This window comes from Perca fluviatilis, chromosome 20 (assembly GCF_010015445.1).
Source record: "Perca fluviatilis chromosome 20, GENO_Pfluv_1.0, whole genome shotgun sequence".
In the NCBI taxonomy this organism is placed as follows: domain Eukaryota; kingdom Metazoa; phylum Chordata; class Actinopteri; order Perciformes; family Percidae; genus Perca; species Perca fluviatilis.
Genome location: NC_053131.1, coordinates 12303912 through 12319547, shown reverse-complemented (window position 1 = coordinate 12319547; position 15636 = coordinate 12303912). Strand labels below are relative to the sequence as shown.

Genomic DNA, 15636 nt, shown 5'->3' with positions numbered 1-15636 from the left:
TACTCATTTAAAAAAAATTACCACCGCGTAGGTATGCCCCCACCTGCCCACCCTGCTCCGCTCCCAGGCCGCTAATGCGTCAAGGATAATGTTTACCGTGGGGAAACGTGCTCAACTTGTTTCCATTGAGGTTCCTCTGGTGGCTGAAATAACAAAAGGTCAGTGGTGAGGGATAAAAGGTCTCCACAAACTGCTCCATCTTCACCTCCTTTTTTTTTAAGACTCAACGGACACCTGAACTCTTTTTTTCTATAATATAATAAATGATACTGCGCGGGAGGATGCATGACGCCGCAGCCACATCACCGCTTTTTATTCGCGTGTATGCATGACATCACACAACTGGAAAATATTAACATGAAATCGCTGGTTGAAATAATTAATTGCAGGTTATTGAAGTATTTGTACAAAAGTCAAATTATGTGATTATTACAGCCAGAAGAATATTACACAGCGATTTTTATTATCATTATTATGCGTTAGCGTTTAAAGCGCATTGCCATGGTTTGTTAATAATGCTATCCAGACTCGACATGGCTGTCACATGCCTGTACAGCTCACAAGCCCGAACTCGTCCATGTCGAATTGAATTGTTTAAACCGCCTGTGAAGGCAACGCATCACTTGTCAGACAAATTGTGTAAGGACGGACTCAAAGCTTGGACTGTAGCTCTCTGCGGGAGACAGTATCGGCCGATTCTTTCCCACTGTTTCTGTGGATTTGGCACTGCAGCACACTTATCCGCCTGCAAATATTCTGCTGTGGGCCTTTTCATCAAATAATTTTCAGCACAAGTGTTAAGATAAATACACATATCTTTCTTGGCCAACGAACAATATATTGGGTTTTTTTTTACTTTGAAAGGGTTCTTGGCTAAATCCTGCAGGATGTATTAGGCTATGGATTTTAGACTATACAAACATCCATAGCACTGTTGTGTGTCCGGTGCTTTTACGGTTTATGTGCGCCTCCATAATCTCTGATTTAAGGCTTCAGGGACAGTTTGTAGAAATAATATCATGTTGTAGTGAATGTGACATACATAATTCACCTTTCACCAGTCTAATACTGCAGTTTCCACAATATTCTGACACTTTGAGTTTTAGCTTGTTTGCAGCAAAGTGACCTGCAGCCTCCAATGCACGTTTTTACATAAGGTTTTTCTCACCAATTTATTTACTGTATATCCTATTATTCTCTTCAAAAGTTCGTTTTTACATTTTACAACTGCGCTCAAATATTCAACCTAGCATTACAAGAAAATGTAACCCAATTGTATATTTAAATGTGAGATATTTTAGATTAAATTAAACTTTATTGTCATTGCACAGAGTACTGAGGCAATATACAGTACAGGCCAAAAGTTTGGACACACCTTCTCTTTCAATGCGTTTCCTTTTTATTTTCATGACTATTTACATTGTAGATTCTCACTGAAGGCATCAAAACTACGAATGAACACATATGGAATTATGTACTTAACAAAAAAGTGTGAAATAACTGAAAACATGTCTTATATTTTAGATTCCTCAACCTCACCCTTTGCTTTTTTTATTAATAAGGGAACAAATTCCACTAATTAACCCTTAAAAAGCACACCTGTGAAGTGAAAACCATTTCAGGTGACTACCTCATGAAGCTCATTGGGAGAACACCAAGGGTTTGAAGAGTTATCAAAAAAAGCAAAGGGTGGCTACTTTGAAGAATCTAAAATATAAGACATGTTTTCAGTTATTTCACACTTTTCTGTACATAATTCCATATGTGTTCATTCATAGTTTTGATGCATTCAGTGAGAATCTACAATGTAAATAGTCATGAAAATAAAGAAACACATTGAATGAGAAGGTGTGTCCAAACTTTTGGCCTGTACTGTATATAATATATACAGTATGAACATTGTGAATATATTATAAAAATAAGCTATAGCTAATGATTTATATCAGGATACGCCTAATTATTTCAAATGAATAATCCATTACATTGTGTTCATTTAGTCTCTTGTGTTTACAGGTTTGTTCTTCTATTTACCTTCTGTGGAATCTGTTAAGCAAACAGCTCGTGTCCCAGCTGGCTCGTGAACTATACTGGCTGCTGATGTACCTGTTTATATCACAGCTTTCTTTCATGTCAAAGTGTTTGCCAATTGATTTCACAGGCGGAGGAGGTCCTTATTGACTCAAGATGATGGAAGAAGGTGTAGGCCAAGAGATTTTTGTGCTACTTCTTTGTCATTATTTATTTAATTTTTTTAGATTCTTGTCATTCAGGTGCTGTTAGTCCCAAATAATAAAGACATTGAGAAGATGCCACTGACGGGATGGAACTCAAACTCATCCATATTTCACGCTGACGGCATTTTGCAGGTTCAAGCTGCTCATCTTTCAAATGTAAATAGTGAGTAAAATATATTTTATTTATTTTAATGTGTCTTAATTACTGTAACTGGATGTAATGGTTCACCCACTTTATTCCCTGATATTAACTCAAAGCATCCATTCTCAAGGATCACACTTTTAGAAAATGAAGACCCATGTTCAGGCGTTTTACAGAAACGCGTTCTGCTCTCGCTTCAATGCCAAATATCCACAATTATAAATCATATAGCGGCTCCAGATGTGACCAAAGGAGAGAAAACTACCGTTCCAAAAAAGATCCAACTGAGCTTGTTTACATCTGCATGGTGTAGAGCTATAAAATGTGCCTCTCCCACCTCAACTGTCTTCTTCATGTGTGAGCAAAGTCACTTAACCACCATTGCTTTTCATTTCCACATTTTCCAACAAGTGAGGACTTGAGGGAACTTTTTTGTTGTCACCACAACGAGAGAGCTGATGCAGTGCACCTCTACAGATGAAAAACCTATAGCCTACCTGTCCTGTTTTCTGACGCGCGGACTTTTTCACATCAAGTAAGATAAACCGACAAAAGAGTTGCAGGATTTCGATTCAGTCTGATCGAGAAGGTATAAAGGAACCTAAATGTCTGTACCGAAATATGTAGTGGATCCACATTTCCATTTCTCACCAGTGGAGATTATATGATCCACGATGTTGCGGTAAATAAAAAAGTGACTAATGATCAAAAATCAAACGTAAATCAATCGCTTGTGTCTTCCGAAAAGAGTTTTTCTTCCGAAAAGAGTGTCTAATCCCATATTTTACCTCATCAAAAATTAATCTCAACCAAAACTTGTCTTATAGTCGACGTATAGCTTCTGTATTTTCATCTAACAGTGAGATATAGATGTAAATGTAATGTAACACTCAAATACGACAAAACACGACGTCTCCAGCTTTCTCATCTTGTTGTGAAACCAACAATAATTTCACGCTCGAAAGAATCAGAATCAAAACTTAAGACTGAATATATATTTGGGATGTATTATTATCATGCGCGTTTATATTCAGCACCTGTCAAATTGACTTTTTCTCTGTAAAGGATGATGATGATGATGATGATGATGATGATGGGGAGGGCATTCCGCTTCCTCCCTCAGCCATCAACCATCTTAATGTTTCACCAAGTAGCGTAATACGCCTGCGATCCGATTAATTAGAAGCAGGTCACAGATATTATTCCTTCATTAGTTCTTTTTTTTATATATAGTCTGAGGCACCAAACATCGCTTCTCGCGCTTCAACCTCTCCGTCTGTCCGATTGGATCTTCATCTTTCAGCTCTGCTGGAAGTTGAAACCTCAGACCAAGAAGTAAACTGACACACTTGACAAGAAATCAGTTTACATCACTAATCCTATTCAACTTCCTTATTATGCAACGCGCAATCAAAGTACACAAGAAGTCCTAAATAATAACTAAAACACAATTTGGGCTGGGAGAAGTATTCAGTCTTTTACTTAAGTACATATAGCAATACTACAGCGTGAAAGTATTATGTTACAAGTAAAAGTCCTGCATTCAAGCTCTTAAGTAAAAGTACAAAAGTATTAGCATAAAAATAATATACTGTAGCTAAAGTACAAAAAAGTTTAAATATCACGAATGGCCCTTTTCGGAATCATATTACTGGATTATAATTATTGATGCATTAATGTCTTATTCATTGTAATGTTGCAGCTGGTAAATGTGGTGCAAATTTGAATGAAGTTGTATATTCTACTGCCGGATAGCTTCATCTGTAATGATATATCACCATATATTTGTTTTTTTAATATTTTGTATTAATCTAAATCTGCAAAGTCATGAGTAACTAGAGCTAACAAATAAATGTAGCGGAGTAAAAAGTATATTTGCCTCTGAGATGTGTAGTGGAGTAGAAGTATAAAGTAGAATAAAATGTAAATACACTTTTTTTTACATTCCACCACTAGTCAGAGGTTCATATAGGTAAACGAGATAATACAATTTGAAAGTCTTAAAAAAAAAAAAAAAAAAAAGGACTCAATTGGCTACTTTGTCGGGATATTGGACTTTCAAAAAAGAATGTTTCCCATCTTAACTTTATGGAATATAACATTTTGATACATGAAACAACTCAACTGGGAAATGGAAAAACAATATTGATAATTTGTGTTGTCATTTTGATAATCTGTATGAGAGTCACATCCCCATATTATACAATACAGTTTCTAACATTATTATTATTATTATTATTATTATTATTATTATTGTCACAGCGGTGCAGACCATTTGCCATGCAGTGATTTGTTTTTGTCATAATTGGCTCCATCCGCGTTAAATGGATTGCAACCGGACATCATGCATGACTTTGTATCAGTGGGCATGGCGTTTAAAACTTTCAACACACGGAAATGGATTGAGACGCTTTGCCTGTAATCAGACTGATTTTTCCTTGTGGTCATAAAAATAAATAAATAAGTTTAAATATATATATATATATATATATAATTGTGCAGGACAGCTTTTCTTATCAGTGGTGCAGAGCCGCTGTGCTGCTCAGATTCTTCGTGGAGAAAAGCTGCAGAGCGGTGCAAAAAACAAAAAAGAAACTTGTTCCAGGTTTTATGTTCCCAGTATGATCCTGCGGGAAATCCAAGTCACCACTAATAGGTTCTTATGGGGACGCGCAGTGATTTCTTGTTTCACAGAGGGGTTGGAGGTCTGTCATCTCATACTAACTGTCCCCAAACTGACTGACAACTGCAATAAGATACGCGCGCGTGCGTCCGGCTTTCAAGGCCCAGCAGTTTGTCACACAAATGCACCTCTAATCCGGGGTATTAGGGCGCAGAGAGAAGTGGTGTCGCCTCCAGCTGTTTGATACAAATAAGATAAGACTGTATGGAGCTTTAATGCGCAGAGGCCGCTGCTTTTTGGGGGAAATGCCATCACTCTCGCGCCTTTAAAATAACCCGCACTGATGACTCTAACCTTTGCAGCCCAAATGGCGGTGACACCATTAAAGTCTTTCTGCAGGTTAGCACTTCTCCCGGTAACTTTAGTGCGGCCTTAATGAGGACGAACGCGGGTTAACGACGTATGTAGTCGTGTTTCAGAGGCCAGACCCGGGTTTCAGCAGAGAGGGACAAAAAGAAACAATATTTACGACACTTTTAAGCATACATCACTTTGACATCTGTTCGTCTGGCACCTGGCATCCATTAGTATTAGATATTTCATTCTGCCCTAATTTGGAGCGGTCTTTGTCCCGAACCAAGGACACTGGAGGAAAAAAAAAATGGAGAGCTGTACCTTTAGTGCGTTTTTACGCGGCGTTTTCTTTGTGCAGAAAAGTGCAAATGGGGTGTTGATACAGGCCACACCGCCGCGTTCTGCGCTAAACTCGAGGAACCGTTGAGTCATACCTGGATTGGATTTATATTAAATTTCCTCATCCATTAAGATCCCCGCATACGCGCAAAAACATTCCTGCAATTAGTCAGTTTTGGGCACACGAGCGTCAGATTTTTACACAATGTTATTCGATTACTGAGTGAGCTAAGCGTTCAATATCCTCCTAAACAAACAGAGAGTCAGCTGTATAATGTCAGTGAGAATTGTGTCAAAGTACAAGTCCTCTGATATATTTTTGTTATTTAATTAGCCGACATGGAGCCTGCAAGGAAAATAAACCAATACTAGTTAGAAATGATAGCAATTTGAATAACTTTTCGTCACTTTTTTTTACCCTCAGTTCAGTTGTGTGTGTGATGTAATGCCTTCTGCTTAATGAAGAAGAGAACAGTTCACGGGATTGAAGCAGCGCTGAGGCCTCCTCAAACCGCCCGGCATGCGGCGTGGTGACGCTCCCAGCGTGGAAATATGACGGTAAGGATGATGCGTTTTATAGCAAAATGTATTGACATGTTAGTGGAATCTGAAGCGGCATACTTTATGTAGCCTGAGAATCAGGTACGGTGGGGTGAGATGGGTTTAATAAGAGGGAACATCCAGTACTCGTTGAGCAACAGATGCTCCTGAAATCAGATTTCCAGGTGTTTCCTGGGAGCCAAAAGAGCAGAAATGTTAAAGCAACTTCTTTCTTTTTCTGAAGTCTCTCTGTGTGTCCTTGTTGGTCAGACTGTCTGCAGAGCGTCACTGAAGCTGCAGACAGTGTCAATACTGTGGCCAGACCAGACATCATGTTTATTCCCAAATGCCGTGGCGCCATCTGGTGGACATTCAATGTTTCTGGATTAATATTGCTGCTACAATAAAGTGTATATTGCATTTTACTGCTGTAGATTGGGCTAACTTTAACTCCTTTCTATAGTGTTGGGTAGTTGAATGTACAGCAATGCATCATGTTCTATAAGATCATGATATGTTTGTAGCCTCGTTGTCCTGTGAAAAACAGCCCAGTTTTCAGCATTGTGATTCAGATTACTTTATAGTGCGTTAGATTTGCATACAACATTTCTTGGCACTGTCATATAAGACAACATACCTAACAATTATGCATCTTAAAATCTTAAACTGACCAAGTGGCAGTAATAAAAGTGATGTGTGGATTGTTCTTTCACTGGCAGTTCACCCAAAAATCACAACAGTGAATGATACTCTGCAGTATTTAACAATAAATAAATAAATGTACATTCAAATAAGTGATGTTGTTGGTTGTAGAATGTCCTAAAGATCAGCTTTTAGATGATACATTTTCCAGCTGATCCAAAATTTTAAATAGTTTATTTAGCTTAAGAAGTAGGAGAATTTTCTCAGCACGTACTCATCCTTCATTTTATCAGAAAAAAAAATCAAATTCAGGCAACAACTCAACATATGCAGTTCTTTTTAGTAAGGCATTAAACACTAACTGCAGTGCCACAGCAATAAAGGATCCTGTTTCATCCTTTCAGATATTTACCCTGTGAGATCACTGCTCTTCCCTCAGTTACACAACAGGCTGCCGAGAATGAGTAGCAACAGGTACAAACATTCTTTAATACAATCAAAGTACCAAACAGACACTTAAGTTCCCTTCATCAGTGTTGGCAAGCAGATGTGAAAGTTCCTCAGAACTCCACCCCTAGTGTGTGGTTGGTTGGAAAGGGTTGAAGGATCACTAACATGAGTCTGTCTCTCAGTTTTAATGTCTGTCCTGTAGAGGGCAACCAAGCATCACACAAGTCAGCTGTAGCTATGACAGTCCAGAGTCTTAAACTGGTCTTTGTGCTCAGAAGTTACACATTTTGTGTTCAGAAAGTAAGAGACAAAAAGTTTTTTATTACTTGTTTCAGGATAGTCCGATTTGTGCAGAGATTGTCAGCGCCATGGTCACAGTCCGTGACTGATACCTGTATCCTCTGTTTCAACAATGCATCTCAGTTTGGAACAGGACTGAAACAGATAGAGAATGGACATTATTTTTGCATGGGAGTTGCAATGAACAATAATCTTTTATCTCCAAACAACCTCATGTCAAAGTCTGGCGGGTATGATAAGTAACCGTGTCAGTGAAACGGTTCCTTTACTTCCATTTATGCTTTCTCATTTAATTATAAAAATCAGATTTTTCTATTAATCAAATGTTTGAAAAAGATTATTATTATTGTAATCTTTTTGCCAATGTTGTTTCTTTAAAAACAGTATTTACTGATGAGTAATGCTACTTCTGTTGTAGAAATTCTACGCTGACCATCATCTGAGTTTCAGGAGCTGCAGATCTTCTCACAAGCCTGTTTTGATGCATGTAAGTGAACATTTCTTTACTTCAAAGCATCATGTTGATATTAAAGAAAGTAGATGGTAGTAAGTACAGTGAGACTTCTTGTTAGCTGTATAGATGCAGTATGTGGTTGTTTAATACAGTCTGAAACTCTATTTCTTGGTCTTGTTATGATTAATAGACAGGGTAGATTATTTTTTTCGAGGTATATGGTGTATACTTGTACTTATATTTCCTCCAATGACGACCGCAACATCGGCCTGATATCTTGAACTTATTGGGGCTCATATCAACACTGATGATGGCGGGTGTGGAAATGACTCTGCTCAAAAGTAAGAAGTATTTCATTATTTTCTTAGAGACTTTTGCATTTGTTTGTTTTTCACATTCACAACGAACTGAAGTGTTAATATTTCATCACACTGTGTCTAATTGGAGCAATGACCTGATCATTGCTGACTTTATTATTTGGTAATCAAGGTAGAATATGAATAATGCATTGTGTTGCATACACAGAACTTTAAATCACTTTATTCTTCATGATTTTCCTCTCTTCAATTCAATACTAAAACATTTAAAATGGGAGTTCTTTATGTTAAGCTGATCTGAAATAGCCTTCCCCAATACTGTGGAATAGCTCTTTCAAAATATCAAATTATTTGAACTTTAAAGTCCTTAACAATGGGTGTGTGACATGATGTTTTAAGTGTGTTTGCTCTCAATTCCTCCTTTTAAACACACTTTATTTCTATAATGTCCGAACTTATCCCACTTTCCCCTTGTTTTGTAACTCCTTTAATGAAAATCCCATCGGTACACACTAAGTTTTGTGTCTTAAAGCACCGTATAAACAAACCTGACTTTTCTTTGACACGCTTTCACTGAGCAGCGCACACACAGCTGCCACATGATCAAGCAGCCTCACAAGACCCCAGTTTACTGCAGAGAGAGTGATGTGGCTGCCAAGTAATTATCCCCCTGTAGCCCCTCTCCAAAATGCTAATGGTATTTACAGGACTGGGAGAAGGGAGAGGACACCAGCGGCAGGTGCAGCTGCTGGAGCATCATGCTACACTGAGGAGTAACAGAGGGCTCTTTGTGGCTGTTTAGGTGATGGATAATCAGTCAGACCGAGATCAGATAAACATCCTGGGCTTTAGCTTTGTGTTTGGGTTACTTGTAAACTGCAAGCTCACAATTTGAGCCACCGCATAGTGTTTAGACCTGGACAACAAACGTTAAAGAGGACATTGTGGTGTGCGTGTTTGGTTAAAAGACAGTGACTTAGATAAGCAGTGATATTGGATGTAAATTCTGTAAAGACGTATTTATACAGCACTTTTCAAAACTCAAGTGGAGTCTTGGGCTTCACAATTAAAACTGTTAAGCAAGGGCAAAATACAAAAAGATATTCACACTTTTCTATCTTCATGGCTGGACTGTTGTAACTCTTTGCTTACACATCAAAGTCTGTTTACATGTGTTGGTAGTACTGCTGTGTGTGTGAAAAAAGGTGTATGAAACCTTTTGTGGCTCCAGAGGGAGCAGTGTGAAGTCTGATGGCCTTACCTGATGTCACTTGAGGCAATTTATCGTCAGTTGGGGCTAAAGTCTCCAAGTTTGATAATGTTCAAAAGTCTGGGGGTGTGAAGTTAGACAGAAGTGAGTTTACCAGACCTCTGTAGCCTGCTGCTCATCTCTGCTTAAGCCTTGTGGCTCAAGGCTACAGTAGCCGCTACTAGCATAGCACACCTGAATGTCTGAACAAACTGTCGGTGAACAAGATGCATTGTGGGCAATGTAGGCGTTAAGTGAGGTAGAAGAATGATTATAATAAAAAAGACTATCTCTGGTTCTGCTGCAGCAATGCTGCCACCTTGGCTTTGAAACATTTTAACTTTTAAATCTTAAAGACACATTTTTATTGACTTATTTGTTCGTATAATACAACTCTGTCATGTTACCACCATGTTTCATGTTTGTTTATACTCCTGTTGTTAACACGTAACCTTTTTATGTAATTGTCTTCCAGCACTGGAAAGAACAAACAATATAATAATATTATTAAAGTGCAAAACAGTTGGACTTACCAAGTGGATGTAAGTAGGCCTTCATAATAAAAACAATACAGTATATGAATTGAATTATGTAGTAAAAGTTAAAGATTTTAGAAGCAAACGCAGCAAATGTGTTTCAATCACATTCTCAAAATTCTTAAACTTACATCTACTCTTTCTCCCGCATTGAAAAAATCAAATTATGAATAGGCAGATATATTTCATTTCAAAAGTTAAATTTCTAGACACAATCTCTCCCGCACTGATGGTTTCAAGTCTCCTCATCACACTTGTGTAAATTACTTATTGGAGCCGGATTAGCTTCCAAACTAATGATGTTACAAAATCATCTCATACATACACTTACAGAGCCTACATCATTCAGCTCAGTGAAAGTCAAACATCCAACTGAAGTAACAATAAGCAAAGCAGACATTTTGTGGTACAGTGTTTAATTACAGGCTTGTGGCTGATCAGTCTGCAAAATATTCATTAAGGTCTGAAATGTTAAAACTGTCAGTTCAGATGCTTAATCCAGAACCATGTGAGAAAAATCTCCATTTGGCTGAGAAAGCGATTGGGAACGGAGAGCTGAACAACAGAGTAAATATTTGGCAATGGAGAGCTCTCGGGAGCTGCAGAGGACCCTCTCTAGCTGAAGCCTTGCGGGTGTTAAATAGATTAAGTGGCTGCTGGGTCATTGTGGACAGAGAAATTCGCGCTCTTTGGACATGACTTTTCTTTGCCTTTGCGTGTTTTTGCTCTCCAATCGAGTGCCCTCTGTAAACTATCCACTCCAGCAAACCTGCGGTACTGTAATCCGCTGGTGTTTGTCAACCGCTGGGAGGCTGCTGTGTACACAGACATGATGCCTGAATGGGAAGTCAGCCCCTCACTTTTTGGTGATATCAAATTTAATCTTAAAGTTGCTTAATAGTGTTTGTTTTGCAAGGAAACGCTTGTGCGTAATGTGCGTAACAGCGGGAGATAAATGTAGATTTCGGAGCATTTTGGGCTGATATTACAGGTCACCGACTTTGTTGAACTCTGAAAATCTAACAGGAATTTAATACGCCCTGAATCACACATGTAATATTGCTTCGGACTATAGACTTGGCGGCAGTAGACGCAGAGCAGTAGATAGTAACCCAGATCCTATTCAGCTCCATTCAAAACCATGACAACACGGAACAAGCTCGGATTTATCCTGCAAAGTTAAAGGACATTGTCCCGGGGCGTCAATCAGGCATTATTGCGGGACTGAACAAATGCAAAATCTTGACTGGAACAAATGCTTCCAACGGGTCTCGGACGCGGGGCTACATTTTCCCCTTTTGTTCCCCTCCTCTGGTTGGCATGTATTTGTGTTCCCTCTCGTCCGACCACCCAGGACGACTGGGGAGGCATGTCCACCACCACCACTCTCCTCCCCGGCCTTATGCACCTCGCTGAAGTGGATGAGGGCCGATATCGATATCAAATACCGGGGGGGGGGGGAAGCCTCCACATAAGGCTGGATTCACGCTTTGCATTTAATGCGTTTTATATGTGTGGAGTAGGCGTCACATTGGGTAGGGAATGATCGGACCACTTTAATACGAGGATATTAGGATTTTAAACGTTTTTATATCGAAGTAAAGATACAAATCAAGAAAAACAATGCATTAGAAGCCACAGTGTTCCCTCTAAATTCTGCGCGTAAAGCATAATGAATTGGCAATCATTTATCTTGATAAAACATGAATAAAATCAAGTCAGCAGTCAGTGCTTAAATTTGTCAAAGTCTGAACCAAGCACGTTTGGAGTCGTATTGTACAATGGATTTTACTTTAACATCCTTATTTAACATTTATTTACACATTTAACATGTTTCTAACCCAAAATTACAGAAGTACAATCCTATTAAGACATATTCTGTATTGTCACAACTGTGTTATACTCTAATATCATGTTGACAAATACATTATCAAACACAACATTATAGTGTGTTAGAAATTATTTATTAAATGATAAAATATAGTTTGTAATTTTTATTTATTTTGTATAGCCTATATTATATCATCACAAATCCTCCAGAACACTCAAAAACAAAGGATTTCCTGTTGAGCCTTCCCTAAATATGTAGGAATAGGACATTTCCTCCACCATCCATAAACGTCAAAACTTCTTACGCCTGCAATGAATCCGCCTCTAATGGCCGTATTAGTTAAACCAACTTTCAGGCATCACGCTAATTGCTCACTTTGTATGCAAATGTTGGACACGTTGTTTGGGCGAGAGCATGGGGGGAGGAAGGGGGAGTTTGATGATGGGACGGGCTCTGTTGTCAGTTGCCACCCAAGACGTGATTCAGCTCCAACAATTACCATTATCTGTTTCCCAGTTTGACGATAGGAGACGAATCTGTAATGATGACGAGTGTTTCCTTCGCTCATTGTTGAAGGGTTTTTTCCTCCTTTTTCTTCCTCCGCACCTACCATCATTGGGTGACAACACTCCAGCCATTCAGGTACTCAGCGGTAGGAGGAGGCTTTATAAGCGGAGCAGCCTTGTGTTTGCAGCTTATGGAGTGCTGTTTGTGTAAACACTGAGCCCAGTGCACACATTGGTTTCCGAGCTGGTGTTTGGACAGCGCGTAAATTGGAGAGGATCCGCTGCGTTTTTTTCTCTCCTTGGATAAACTTACTTTTTACGCAAAACAAACCCCGGATTGCACGCACGGACGCGATGGCTACCCCGACCAAGTTCAGTTTTTCCGTCAGGAGCATCCTGGATTTGCCTGAACAGGATGCGGAGGCAGCGCCGCGGTCCTCCAGGCTTTACTCCTCCTGCTCGCCGTACAGCTCCTGGATGGACTGCGACCGGAGTCCTTGCTTATGTGAGTGCATGCTTATCACTCATCCATCCTAATCTAGAAATAGACCTATAATAATATTAATTTTAACAGTTTGTAGCTTTTTTTTTTATTCATAAGGAACCTTAAATAATTAGATGGATAGCCTATTAGAAAGGTATGCTCCCTCCTCAGGAAGTAGGCTATTGTTAGCCTATGCTGTTATAATTATTAGGGATAGATAGATAGAGAGATAGAGAGATAGAAAAGATGGATGACGTCCTGAGAAAAGGGGAGGCTAAATAAATGTGCAATATCGCATTATTTCCATATGAATTTGGATTAACCTGCCTTATTTATTTCTACAGCTTCTGACGAAGGTAGTCTCGAGGCCTCCCCGGACTCCACAAAGCCGGATGACTCGTCCCTGGACTCGGAGCCCGACAGGAGCAAGAAGAGCAAGAAGCGCCGGGTTCTGTTCTCCAAGGCCCAGACCCTGGAGCTGGAGAGGCGCTTCCGTCAGCAGCGCTACCTGTCCGGCCCGGAGAGGGAGCAGCTGGCCCGGCTCCTCACCCTGACCCCGACCCAGGTGAAGATCTGGTTCCAGAACCACCGCTACAAGATGAAGAGAGGCCGGGCAGAGGGAGCGCTGCAGGACATGGAGATACCGCAGCCCCCGGTGCTGCGCCGGGTCGTTGTTCCGATCCTGGTCCGGGATGGGAAACCTTTTCACACCTGCTTACTTGACACGGAGAAAGCTGGCTGTTTAGCCCCTTCTCAAGCTTTACCCTTTCACTTAGCCTACCCGTCTCTGCAGCATCCGTCCCCGGTCGCTCTTCCCCCACGGTACCACCAGCACTTTCCCACCGCAGCGGCCTCCAGATTCGCCTGGAGAGACTTTTGGAGCGACTCGGTCCACTTTAGTTCTTTCAAGTGAAGGCCTCATTTCAATGCACAAACTCATTTAGAATAGCATCAAATGTTTTCTGGATGTTTTGCAAATTTTCGAGCAACTTAAACATTTAGATTTTAATTATAGAACGAAGGATATTTTGCACATTTTATTTTGATGTTTCTTTTTTTAAATGCTGATAATATTTTCTCACACATGGGCTTAATGGTGTAGCCTGTAGATGTTTAGTTATCCGATGAGATCATGTATTTGTATGTGAAGCTGTTGAAACATAATATTTGTATAAATAACTTTTGTTGAAGACAGATGAGGTGCAGTAGGCTTTAGGCGGTGATAGAAGAGAAGCCACTATTAGCCTGAATGTTTGAAGGAAAAGATAATGTTATTTGTTGTCTTTAAGGAGACTTTCTTTAAAGGTTTTAAGTGTTTAAACTGTTATATTTTTGTGAACGAAATTATTAATAAAAAGTTCCTCATATTTTGTATGATACATTTTCCTGTGTATTGTGCTTTATTTTCCTAATTTAATTTGCATAATTATAATTAATTTGTATCCACTTCTAAAAAAAACACAAATGTTTTAAAAAACTTTTTTGTTTATAAGTTTAGTTTTCCATGTTTCTTGGAAAATACTTTTTAACTTCTCCAAAATGTATTCAATTAGTCTCTATAGTCTGTGTAATGCTTTAAAATGATAATTTATGTAAATTAAATGTCTAAAACACTTAATTTGTAGAATGTAAAATATGTAGCAGGTCGTGACTGGGGCCTGGAGGCTTTTATAATGTTAAAATACTAATTATGCACCCAAAAGCTGAGCAAACATCTCTTCTAAAAAGGCCTGGATTTGGTTAAGCATAAGAATGCCCAGTAAACATTACAGCCTCTTTCACTTCAGCACCCTGTCGTCGTCGTCGTCGTCGTCTGGGCTGCTTTTCACTTTTATACATTTAACTTTTGTTATTTTGAGGCGAGTGGGATAGACACTCAGGCTTCATGTGAAGATCTTGGTTTGTGTACTGTAGGTTATGATTTTTAAGGGTGCAACAGGCTCTGAATTAAGGGCAGATCAACTTTCTTCAGGTACTAATCCTAAATATAGATAACTGAACAGATTGCAGCAGCAGTTGAGTATCAAGATGCTTTTTATAGCCAGACATAAGCAAGAAAATGTTTTTTTGGCTGCTTAGTACAAAACACAGCACATTTTACAAGTATTGACGTTTCGTCGACAATCATTTGTGCTGTTGAATATCCCCAGCAGTGAAATGACCTCCAGTGAGCACAGATTTAGGGAAAAGCTGCCCGTTGATCGTATTCTCAAAGTTAAAAGTTACAATTATCCGCCTTTGCTCTCATTTAAATGTTCCCCCATGAAAAATATGCCTCAGTGTTTAAAATCATGTCAGTATTTCATCAGTGATGAGGGGGGTCTTCTGCTTTCACGCCCCCTATAATGTTGTTTGCTCGTCCTGTGACCCTGCAGCCCATCGTCCCTGTCACCTGGTCCTTTGTCCCCCTCGCTGGGGCCACCTTGTATCACATATGGAGGGGACTGGCCGAACCCCTCAGCCCGCTGCATCTCCCCTTAAACACTCTTTTTGTCTGCGTGTCTCCCCGTGAATGGACCTTTGTCCCCACCCAAAAGGGACTGAGACAAAATCTTTAGTGTTTCAATTCCCGTGATGTTTAATCAGTCCCTGCGACAAATTTATGAGGTTTAACTGCACAATGGTGTTTTAGAGC

The 15636-nt window shown here is 39.5% G+C and overlaps 1 protein-coding gene across 1 annotated transcript; it reads left to right on the top strand.

Moving 5' to 3' along the window:
- The first annotated feature begins 12310 nt into the window (after positions 1-12310).
- On the top strand, positions 12311-14330 carry nkx2.9 (NK2 transcription factor related, locus 9 (Drosophila)). Its single transcript, XM_039786606.1, has 2 exons — positions 12311-13022; positions 13346-14330. Exons 1-2 carry the CDS (start codon positions 12872-12874, stop codon positions 13912-13914), a joined length of 720 nt encoding a protein of 239 aa, XP_039642540.1. The 5' UTR covers positions 12311-12871; the 3' UTR covers positions 13915-14330.
- Positions 14331-15636: the final 1306 nt, after the last annotated feature.